Source organism: Anomaloglossus baeobatrachus, chromosome 11 (assembly GCF_048569485.1).
Source record: "Anomaloglossus baeobatrachus isolate aAnoBae1 chromosome 11, aAnoBae1.hap1, whole genome shotgun sequence".
Classification (NCBI taxonomy): domain Eukaryota; kingdom Metazoa; phylum Chordata; class Amphibia; order Anura; family Aromobatidae; genus Anomaloglossus; species Anomaloglossus baeobatrachus.
Window position 1 is genome coordinate 47,650,248 of NC_134363.1, and position 12,800 is coordinate 47,663,047.

Below are 12,800 nucleotides of genomic sequence, written 5' to 3' on the forward strand. Positions count from 1 at the left end.
GGCTCCCAGATTACACCGTTGCTGATGGGCCGAATTCTACAATCGACGCACACCTGACGCGGCAGTGCGACGCACACCTGACGCCGCGGTGCGACGCACACCTGACGCCGCGGTGCGACGCACACCTGACGCCGCGGTGCGACGCACACCTGGCGGTGCAATGCACACCTGATGTTGCGGTGCGATGCAACCCCGGCGTTGCGATGCACTCCCGACGTTGCGCCAGGCCAGGAAATCTAAATGGGAGCAACAGATGCCGGAAGGGAAGAGTCAGGGCTCCCAGATTACACCGTTGCTGATGGGCCGAATTCTACAAATCGATTTACACCAACTTGTCACGACCTGTACATAATTTAGACTTCTTCCCGCCATCAGGGCTATGCCGTCAGGTTACCTCCTTGGTGAAGAGCGCCTCCAGCTCCTGCTCGTCCAGGACGCCGTCTCCATTGGTATCTGGAAAACAAAGATGACAAGGATGTGGAATCTCGCAGGTGGGTGAGGAATCCTCTGTGTATACAGTCTACACGCTATATACCACGGACTAGAAGAAGCTGCAGCAGACGTCCATGTCTTCAGTAATGATACGATTGTGATCATGAGACTTACCGTGCAATTTGAAGAATGTTTTTGGGTTGAAGTCGTTGGGGTCCAGGCCGTCCGTCTCCTCCCAGACTTCCTTCAGCTGATCTTTACTTCCCTGGTGATACGACAAAGACGTCTGAGAAACCCTTATATTACCTCCATCATCTTCTTTCATGAGCTGCAGGCGACCAATCTAGAACCCAAAAATGTAGTGCACTTACCGGTACATTGACTTTTGGGTGCTCCCTGTGCTTTTTCTTCATCTCCTCGTAGTGCGCTTCCTCCATTCTCCGTTTATCCTCATCCAGGGACTTCAGATATTCCCGCCTCTCGTGTTCCTTCAGCATCTCGTAACGTTTGAACTCTTCGTGACGAGCGGCATCGTAATTCTCCAGATCTTTGGTGGCCTGAGAAAAATAGTGTTACAGACTTTTTTTCATGTAGGAGCACCCCTTCCTGTAATATAGGCTGGATGTGAGCTATGTGTGATTCTCCTAGTAATATAGGCTGGATGTGAGGTCTGTGTGTCTCTCCCAGTAATATAGGCTCCATGTGAGCTCTGTGTGTGTCTCCAGTAATATAGGCTGGATGTGAGCTCTGTGTGTCTCCCAGTAATATAGGCTGGATGTGAGGGCTGTGTGTCCCTCCCAGTAATATAGGCTGGATGTGAGTTCTGTGTGTCTCTCTCAGTAATATAGGTTGGATGTGAGGGCTGTGTGTCCCTCCCAGTAATATAGGCTGGATGTGAGGGCTGTGTGTCCCTCCCAGTAATATAGGCTGGATGTGAGTTCTGTGTGTCTCTCCCAGTAATATAGGCTGGATGTGAGGGCTGTGTGTCCCTCCCAGTAATATAGGCTGGATGTGAGTTCTGTGTGTCTCTCTCAGTAATATAGGTTGGATGTGAGTTCTGTGTGTCTCTCCCAGTAATATAGGCTGGATGTGAGGGCTGTGTGTCCCTCCCAGTAATATAGGCTGGATGTGAGTTCTGTGTGTCTCTCCCAGTAATATAGGCTGGATGTGAGGGCTGTGTGTCCCTCCCAGTAATATAGGCTGGATGTGAGCTCTGTGTGTCTCTCCCAGTAATATAGGCTGGATGTGAGCTCTGTGTGTCTCTCCTAGTAATATAGACAGGATGTGAGTTCTGTGTGTCTCTCTCAGTAATATAGGTTGGATGTGAGGTCTGTGTGTCTCTCCCAGTAATATAGACAGGATGTGAGCTCTGTGTGTCTCTCCCAGTAATATAGGCTGGATGTGAGGTCTGTGTGTCTCTCTCAGTAATGTAGGCTGGATGTGAGGTCTGTGTGTCTCTCCCAGTAATATAGGCTGGATGTGAGCTGTGTGTGTCTCTCCCAGTAATATAGGCTGGATGTGAGGTCTGTGTGTCTCTCCAGTAATATAGACTGGATGTGAGCTCTGTGTGCCTCTCTCCAGTAATATAGGCTGGATGTGAGCTCTGTGTGTCTCTCCAGTAATATAGGCTGGATGTGAGGGCTGTGTGTCCCTCCCAGTAATATAGGCTGGATGTGAGTTCTGTGTGTCTCTCTCAGTAATATAGGTTGGATGTGAGGTCTGTGTGTCTCTCCCAGTAATATAGGCTGGATGTGAGGTCTGTGTGTCTCTCCCAGTAATATAGGCTGGATGTGAGGTCTGTGTGTCTCTCTCAGTAATGTAGGTTGGATGTGAGGTCTGTGTGTCTCTCCCAGTAATATAGGCTGGATGTGAGCTGTGTGTGTCTCTCCCAGTAATATAGGCTGGATGTGAGCTCTGTGTGCCTCTCTCCAGTAATATAGGCTGGATGTGAGCTCTGTGTGTCTCTCCCAGTAATATAGGCTGGATGTGAGGTCTGTGTGTCTCTCCCAGTAATATAGGCTGGATGTGAGGTCTGTGTGTCTCTCCCAGTAATATAGGCTGGATGTGAGGGCTGTGTGTCCCTCCCAGTAATATAGGCTGGATGTGAGGTATGTGTGTCTCTCCAGTAATATAGACTGGATGTGAGCTCTGTGTGCCTCTCTCCAGTAATATAGGCTGGATGTGAGCTCTGTGTGTCTCTCCCAGTAATATAGGCTGGATGTGAGCTCTGTGTGTCTCTCTCCAGTAATATAGGCTGGATGTGAGCTGTGTGTGTCTCTCCCAGTAATATAGGCTGGATGTGAGGTCTGTGTGTCTCTCCAGTAATATAGACTGGATATGAGCTCTGTGTGCCTCTCTCCAGTAATATAGGCTGGATGTGAGCTCTGTGTGTCTCTCCCAGTAATATAGGCTGGATGTGAGGTCTGTGTGTCTCTCCCAGTAATATAGACTGGATGTGAGCTCTGTGTGCCTCTCTCCAGTAATATAGGCTGGATGTGAGGTCTGTGTGTCTCTCCCAGTAATATAGGCTGGATGTGAGCTCTGTGTGTCTCTCTCCAGTAATATAGGCTGGATGTGAGCTCTGTGTGTCTCTCCCAGTAATATAGGCTGGATGTGAGCTCTGTGTGTCTCTCCCAGTAATATAGGCTAGATGTGAGCTCTGTGTGTCTCTCTCAGTAATATACCCTGGATGTGAGGTCTGTGTGTCTCTCTCAGTAATATAGGTTGGATGTGAGGTCTGTGTGTCTCTCCCAGTAATATAGGCTGGATGTAAGCTCAGAAAGAGTATTCTTCTAGGTACTGAGAAGTCTATAAGTGGTCTTATAAATTGATGGCAAGTCACTAGAATGTTGAGCTACTCTCAACAACCATGTGAATTTTTGTTCCTGATCACCTGACTGTGCGAGGGGCCATGGCCCACCCAATTCAGGGATCATCGAATCTTCATGGAATGGTTTGATATTTTACAGCTACAATCACGGATGATCTTACTTACCGCCTGAATGAGCAACTCTAAATCCCGAGCCTCAAAAGTATGCTGGTTCTGAGGGTCCAAGTGCTCAAACTGTTTCAGCAAAGCAGCGTGGTCAATCTGCACATCTAGGAGGGATAGATCACATGTTTTATGAGCCGGTGCGTTTACGATGCAAAATTAGGCATCTTTGCAAATAGCCTTTAACTATAGTTTTGTGTACAGAACTATGTCGCTATGGTAACAGACTACAAACAATCGGTGTAGTCACGTCAAACTTTTTTTTACTTAATGAACATGACAGCCCAAAACACTCAGGGCTCCTTTATTGTCCGTTACCATGCACACACATAGCTCTGCATCAGAGCTGCGTACCCTAAACGGGAGAATGATTTGTATCCATTCCTTTTAGAAAGTTGCTTTATTTTGCATGTAAAGAGCTTATAAAAAAAGTGGAGCCCCTCCGCAGTGTTCTATTCTGCACATTTCACCCGCACTTTACTCACTTTCTTCCATGGTTGCGTCCATCTTTGCCTTGATCAGCATTCGCAGCCGGGACACTTCCTGCCTCTTCAGCTCATCTAACTTTGTCCGGACGTTGTGGCCCACGAAATCCAGCTCCTTGCTGAGCTTACCACTCTGAAGACAGTGGGAAAAAACAAAGAAAACATTGATGATGACCATCGAGGAGTATAACATGAGTTCCCCGTGATCCGGCGCTTAAATAGACACCATCCTCAGAAAATGACCGATTGTACGAATCACTTTTTTGTGTTCTTTTTCCTTCGTCTTTTTTTTAATGATTTTTCAATAATATAGTTTGTATTGAAAATACAAATTTTGCTATTCTCACACCGGCCACTGGGGCTTTTTTTAGACTCTAACTTCCTGTTGTTTCAGGAACACATACACATTAGCAGCAATTGTATTGAAGCATCTAATGTGTGTGTGCAAAAGTCATTGTGAAGGAGCAGGGTCAGATGTGACATCGCCTGATGTAATTGGTGGATCCTTCTCTATTCAACTTATGCACATTAGCAATAATGTATCTTTTGTATTGAAGCATCTAATGTATGTGTGCAAAGGTCATTGTGAAGGAGCAGGGTCAGATGTGACATCGCCTGATGTAATTGGTGGATCCTTCTCTATTCAACTTATGCACATTAGCAATAATGTATCTTTTGTATTGAAGCATCTAATGTATGTGTGCAAAGGTCATTGTGAAGGAGCAGGGTCAGATGTGACATCGCCTGATGTAATTGGTGGATCCTTTCCTATTGTTTCCAGAAACAACACATGTACATTACCAACAATGTATCTTTTGTATTAAAGCATCTAATGTGCGTGTGCAAGGGTCATTGTGAAAGAGCAGGGTCAAATGTGACATCGCCTTGTTATTACAGTTTCCCTTTAAGAGGCTAGATGGAGACAAGATGTTCACAGATTACTTATTTAAAGCACAGGAAATAAAATAGGTCTGTGGCTGCCTGACATTTCACAATGACCTTTGAACACACACATTAGATGCTTCAATAAAAAAGATACATTGCTGCTAAAGTGCATGTGTTATTTCCTGAAACAGGAAACAATTCACTTATTTTATCAGGCTATGTCACATCTGACCCTGCTCCTTCACAATGACCTTTGCACACACACACACACACATTAGATGCTTCAATACAAAAGGTACATTGCTTCTAATGTACGTGTTGTTTCCTGAAACAACAGAAAAGGATCCACCCATTACATTAGGTGATGTCACATCTGACCCTGCTCTTTCACAATGACCTTTGAACACACACATTAGATGCTTCAATGCAAAATATATATTGCTGCTAATGTGTGTGTTCAAAGGTCATTGTGAAAGAGCAGGGTCAGGTGTGAAATCCCTGATGTAATTAGTGGATCCTTTCCTGTTGTTTCAGGAAACAACAAGTACATTATCAGCAATGTACCTTTTGTATTGAAGCATCTAATGTGTGTGTTCGAAGGTCATTGTGAAATGTCAGGCAGCCACAGACCTATTTTATTTCCTGTGCTTTAAATAAGTAATCTGTGAACATCTTGTCTCCATCTAGCCTCTTAAAGGGAAACTGTCATAACAAGGCAATGTCACATTTGACCCTGCTCTTTCACAATGACCCTAATAAGCATCTAATGTGTGTGTGCAAAGGTCATTGTGAAAGAACAAGCTCAGATGTGACATCGCCTGATAAAATTAGTGAATTGTTTCCTGTTTCAGCAAACACCACGTGTACATTAGTGGCAATGTATCTTTTGTACTAAAGCATCTAATGTGTGTGTAAAAACTTCACTGTGAAGGAGCAGTGCCAGATGTGACATCGCCTGATGTAATTTGTGGATCCTTTCCTGTTGTTTTAGGAAACAACACATGTACATTAGCAGCAATGTATATTTTGTATTGAAGCATCTAATGTGTGTATGCAAGGGTCATTGTAAAAGAGCTGTTTAAGAAACAACACATGTACATTAGCAGCAATGTATCTTTTGTATTGAAGAATCTAATGTGTGTGTGCAAAGGTCACTGTGAAAGAACAGGGTCAGATGTGACATCACCTGATATAATTGGTGGATATGTTCCTGTTTCAGGAAAAAAACACTTGTACATTAGTAACAATGTATCTTTAGTATTAAAGCATCTAATGTGTGCGTTCAAAGGTCATTGTGAAGGAGCAGGGTCAGATGTGACATTGTCTGATGAAATTGGTTGATCCTTTCATGTTTTAGGATACAACACATGTACATTAGCAGCAATTGTACTGAAGCATCTAGTGTGTGTGTGTGTGTGTGTGTGTGTGTGTGTGTGTGTGTGTGTGTGTGTGTGTGTGTGTGTGTGTGTGTGTGTGTGTATAAAGGTCATCGCGAAAGAGAAGGGTCAGATGAGACATCCCTGATGTAATTGGTGGATCCTGTCCTGTTCAGGAATCAGTAAGTACATTATCAGCAATGTATCTTTTGCATTGAAGCATCTAATGTGCGTGTGCAAAAGTCATTGTGAAGGAGCAGGGTCAGATGTGACATCACCTTGTTATGACAGTTTCCCTTTAAGAGGCTAGATGGAGACAAGATGTTCACAGATTACTTATCTAAAGCACAGGAAATAATATATTTCTGCGGCTGCCTTATCTTCTCTAGGTTTGAGCCAAAGTCCGCTATTGCTGGATAATAATTGCGTGTCTATGATCTTTGCTCCTCCAGGTGGAGAAAATCAGCACCAAAGAGCAAACACGTAGTACGCAGATAAGCCGCGTGCACGCTGCTCAGCGACTGGCGCTTACCTTGATGTCATCTGCGTTGGCGGCCTGAAGCTTCTCCCGGAAGTGGTTGTCCGTTTCCAGCACGTCAATTACCTCTCGCAGGTAGCGGTCATAGTACAGGCCGGTGTCCTGTGTGAGATAATGAATAACCTAAACAATCCGAGGCTAAATATATACTAAAATACGAGTGATATATGGAGGGTTTTACTATATGGCTGAACTGCGCCTGGGATCCAGCTGGAAAGGACAAACTGGGAGGAGCACTGGAAGGAGAGGCCTGTGTGTCACCTGCTCTCAGCCAATCAGCAGTCTACAGGAAGTTCCAAGTGATCTTCATTGGCTAAAATAATGCTCATCCCAACTGTCCATTTCAGCTGGATGCCGCACACGGTATACAGCTCAATAAACTCCACCATTGGGAGCCAAATACTGGAAGTTCTCGACACCCGCGAACATAGCCTTCTTATAGATGTCTTTGTTTAAAGAGTCTTTATCTTTCAGAGTCTTTTAATCTTACAAGACAATCATGACTTCAGGTTAAAAATAAGAGCCCGAAACAGAAAAAGTCCATTGTGAAAACGAAGCATGGACAGATTCTTACCCGATTTGTTTTATTTTTTTAATAGGCTTTTTGTTTGACTGCACATTCAACTTTGATGTGGTCAGCAATAAGCTGATAAGTGCTCAGAAAAAGACAGATAAAAGTTACAGACTTCGTCATAGTGAGCTTACTGAAGGTTTCCTCGTTAACTCACTCTGACATAAATGCATGTATTTGGGGCTAAAAATCAATTTTACAATTGGATTTCATTACAAACTTGGCACAATTTGGTATTTAAAGACTCGTTCTTTCCCCGCCCATTCAACTTTGATGTGGTCTGTGGTCATCAATTAACTGAAAGGAGCTTAGAAAAAAACAGATGATAATCAATAACAGCTAAAAAATCAATAAAAAATTGGCACAGTTTGGTTTTTACAGGCTTTTTACTTCCCTGCACATTCAACTTTGATGTGGTCAGCAATCAGCTGATAAGTGCTCAGAAAAAGACAGATAAAAGTTACAGACTTCATTATAGTGAGCTTACTGAAGGTTTCCTCGTTAACTCATTCTGCAGTAAATGCATGTTTTTGGGGCTAAGTATCAATTTTACAATTGGGTTTCATTAAAAATATGGCACCGATTGTTTTTTACAGGCTCGTTGTTTCCCCCCACATTCAACTTTGATGTGGTCATCAATTAACTGAAAGGAGCTCAGAAAAAGACGGATAACAATAACAGTTAAAAGTTAATTAAAATTTTAGCACCATTTGGTTTTTACAGGCTCTTTGTTTCTCTGCACATTCAACTTTGATGTGGTCAGCAATTAGCTGATAAGAGCTCAGAAAAAGTCAGAAAAAAAGGTACAAACTTCGTCATAGCGAGCTTACTGATGGATTCTTCGTTAACTCATTCTGCATTAAATGCATGTATATGGGTCTAAAAATCGATTTTACAATTGGCTTTCATTAAAAATGTGGCACCGCACACACACACATCGGGCTCTGCACCCCACACACACACACACATCAGGCTCTGCACCGCACACACACATCGGGCTCTGCACCCCACACCACATCGGGCTCTGCACCCCACACCACATCGGGCTCTGCACCCCGCACCACATCGGGCTCTGCACCCCGCACCACATCGGGCTCTGCACCCCGCACCACATCGGGCTCTGCACCCCGCACCACATCGGGCTCTGCACCCCGCACCACATCGGGCTCTGCACCCCGCACCACATCGGGCTCTGCACCCCGCACCACATCGGGCTCTGCACCCCGCACCACATCGGGCTCTGCACCCCGCACCACATCGGGCTCTGCACCCCGCACCACATCGGGCTCTGCACCCCGCACCACATCGGGCTCTGCACCCCGCACCACATCGGGCTCTGCACCCCACACACACACATCGGGCTCTGCACCCCACACACACACATCGGGCTCTGCACCCCGCACCACATCGGGCTCTGCACCCCGCACCACATCGGGCTCTGCACCCCGCACCACATCGGGCTCTGCACCCCACACACACACATCGGGCTCTGCACCCCACACACACACATCGGGCTCTGCACCCCACACACACACACATCGGGCTCTGCACCCCACACACACACACATCGGGCTCTGCACCCCACACCACATCGGGCTCTGCACCCCACACCACATCGGGCTCTGCACCCCACACCACATCGGGCTCTGCACCCCACACACACACACATCGGGCTCTGCACCCCACACCACATCGGGCTCTGCACCCCACACCACATCGGGCTCTGCACCCCACACCACATCGGGCTCTGCACCCCACACCACATCGGGCTCTGCACCCCACACCACATCGGGCTCTGCACCCCACACCACATCGGGCTCTGCACCCCGCACCACATCGGGCTCTGCACCCCGCACCACATCGGGCTCTGCACCCCGCACCACATCGGGCTCTGCACCCCGCACCACATCGGGCTCTGCACCCCGCACCACATCGGGCTCTGCACCCCGCATCACATCGGGCTCTGCACCCCGCACCACATCGGGCTCTGCACCCCGCACCACATCGGGCTCTGCACCCCGCACCACATCGGGCTCTGCACCCCGCACCACATCGGGCTCTGCACCCCGCACCACATCGGGCTCTGCACCCCGCACCACATCGGGCTCTGCACCCCGCACCACATCGGGCTCTGCACCCCGCACCACATCGGGCTCTGCACCCCGCACCACATCGGGCTCTGCACCCCGCACCACATCGGGCTCTGCACCCCGCACCACATCGGGCTCTGCACCCCGCACCACATCGGGCTCTGCACCCCGCACCACATCGGGCTCTGCACCCCGCACCACATCGGGCTCTGCACCCCGCACCACATCGGGCTCTGCACCCCGCACCACATCGGGCTCTGCACCCCGCACCACATCGGGCTCTGCACCCCGCACCACATCGGGCTCTGCACCCCGCACCACATCGGGCTCTGCACCCCGCACCACATCGGGCTCTGCACCCCGCACCACATCGGGCTCTGCACCCCGCACCACATCGGGCTCTGCACCCCGCACCACATCGGGCTCTGCACCCCGCACCACATCGGGCTCTGCACCCCGCACCACATCGGGCTCTGCACCCCGCACCACATCGGGCTCTGCACCCCGCACCACATCGGGCTCTGCACCCCGCACCACATCGGGCTCTGCACCCCGCACCACATCGGGCTCTGCACCCCGCACCACATCGGGCTATGCACCCCGCACCACATCGGGCTCTGCACCCCGCACCACATCGGGCTCTGCACCCCGCACCACATCGGGCTCTGCACCCCGCACCACATCGGGCTCTGCACCCCGCACCACATCGGGCTCTGCACCCCGCACCACATCGGGCTCTGCACCCCGCACCACATCGGGCTCTGCACCCCGCACCACATCGGGCTCTGCACCCCGCACCACATCGGGCTCTGCACCCCGCACCACATCGGGCTCTGCACCCCGCACCACATCGGGCTCTGCACCCCGCACCACATCGGGCTCTGCACCCCGCACCACATCGGGCTCTGCACCCCGCACCACATCGGGCTCTGCACCACGCACCACATCGGGCTCTGCACCCCGCACCACATCGGGCTCTGCACCCCGCACCACATCGGGCTCTGCACCCCGCACCACATCGGGCTCTGCACCCCGCACCACATCGGGCTCTGCACCCCGCACCACATCGGGCTCTGCACCCCGCACCACATCGGGCTCTGCACCCCGCACCACATCGGGCTCTGCACCGCGCACCACATCGGGCTCTGCACCGCGCACACACACACATCAGGCTCTGCACCGCACACACACACACACATCAGGCTCTGCACCGCACACACACACATCGGGCTCTGCACCCCACACCACATCGGGCTCTGCACCCCACACCACATCGGGCTCTGCACCCCACACCACATCGGGCTCTGCACCCCGCACCACATCGGGCTCTGCACCCCGCACCACATCGGGCTCTGCACCCCGCACCACATCGGGCTCTGCACCCCACACACACACATCGGGCTCTGCACCCCGCACCACATCGGGCTCTGCACCCCGCACCACATCGGGCTCTGCACCCCGCACCACATCGGGCTCTGCACCCCGCACCACATCGGGCTCTGCACCCCACACACACACATCGGGCTCTGCACCCCACACACACACATCGGGCTCTGCACCCCACAAACACACACATCGGGCTCTGCACCCCACACACACACACACATCGGGCTCTGCACCCCACACCACATCGGGCTCTGCACCCCACACCACATCGGGCTCTGCACCCCACACCACATCGGGCTCTGCACCCCACACCACATCGGGCTCTGCACCCCACACCACATCGGGCTCTGCACCCCACACCACATCGGGCTCTGCACCCCACACCACATCGGGCTCTGCACCCCACACCACATCGGGCTCTGCACCCCACACCACATCGGGCTCTGCACCCCACACCACATCGGGCTCTGCACCCCACACCACATCGGGCTCTGCACCCCACACCACATCGGGCTCTGCACCCCACACCACATCGGGCTCTGCACCCCACACATCGGGCTCTGCACCCCACACCACATCGGGCTCTGCACCCCACACCACATCGGGCTCTGCACCCCACACCACATCGGGCTCTGCACCCCACACCACATCGGGCTCTGCACCCCACACCACATCGGGCTCTGCACCCCACACCACATCGGGCTCTGCACCGCGCACACACACACATCGGGCTCTGCACCGCACACACACACATCGGGCTCTGCACCCCACAAACACACACATCAGGCTCTGCACCCCACAAACACACACATCAGGCTCTGCACCCCACACACACACACATCGGGCTCTGCACCCCACACCACATCGGGCTCTGCACCCCACACCACATCGGGCTCTGCACCCCACACCACATCGGGCTCTGCACCCCACACCACATCGGGCTCTGCACCCCACACCACATCGGGCTCTGCACCCCACACCACATCGGGCTCTGCACCCCACACCACATCGGGCTCTGCACCCCACACCACATCGGGCTCTGCACCCCGCATCACATCGGGCTCTGCACCCCGCACCACATCGGGCTCTGCACCCCGCACCACATCGGGCTCTGCACCCCGCACCACATCGGGCTCTGCACCCCGCACCACATCGGGCTCTGCACCCCGCACCACATCGGGCTCTGCACCCCGCACCACATCGGGCTCTGCACCCCGCACCACATCGGGCTCTGCACCCCGCACCACATCGGGCTCTGCACCCCGCACCACATCGGGCTCTGCACCCCGCACCACATCGGGCTCTGCACCCCGCACCACATCGGGCTCTGCACCCCGCACCACATCGGGCTCTGCACCCCGCACCACATCGGGCTCTGCACCCCGCACCACATCGGGCTCTGCACCCCGCACCACATCGGGCTCTGCACCCCGCACCACATCGGGCTCTGCACCCCGCACCACATCGGGCTCTGCACCCCGCACCACATCGGGCTCTGCACCCCGCACCACATCGGGCTCTGCACCCCGCACCACATCGGGCTCTGCACCCCGCACCACATCGGGCTCTGCACCCCGCACCACATCGGGCTCTGCACCCCGCACCACATCGGGCTCTGCACCCCGCACCACATCGGGCTCTGCACCCCGCACCACATCGGGCTCTGCACCCCGCACCACATCGGGCTCTGCACCCCGCACCACATCGGGCTCTGCACCCCGCACCACATCGGGCTCTGCACCCCGCACCACATCGGGCTCTGCACCCCGCACCACATCGGGCTCTGCACCCCGCACCACATCGGGCTCTGCACCCCGCACCACATCGGGCTCTGCACCCCGCACCACATCGGGCTCTGCACCCCGCACCACATCGGGCTCTGCACCCCGCACCACATCGGGCTCTGCACCCCGCACCACATCGGGCTCTGCACCCCGCACCACATCGGGCTCTGCACCCCGCACCACATCGGGCTCTGCACCCCGCACCACATCGGGCTCTGCACCCCGCACCACATCGGGCTCTGCACCGCGCACACACACACA

General features: G+C 52.5%; 1 protein-coding gene across 2 annotated transcripts in view; it reads right to left on the reverse strand.

The window, feature by feature from the left end:
• NUCB1 (nucleobindin 1) overlaps positions 1–12,800 on the reverse strand; it is a 47,062-nt gene that overhangs the window by 16,116 nt on the left and 18,146 nt on the right. For both annotated transcript variants that reach the window (XM_075328798.1, XM_075328797.1), the window contains exons 3-8: positions 6,703–6,810; positions 3,910–4,042; positions 3,428–3,531; positions 804–989; positions 607–697; positions 395–453 (exon numbers count right to left, since the gene is read on the reverse strand). In XM_075328798.1, the coding sequence (XP_075184913.1) occupies positions 395–453; positions 607–697; positions 804–989; positions 3,428–3,531; positions 3,910–4,042; positions 6,703–6,810 (681 nt within the window). The remainder of the gene's footprint in view (positions 1–394; positions 454–606; positions 698–803; positions 990–3,427; positions 3,532–3,909; positions 4,043–6,702; positions 6,811–12,800) is intronic.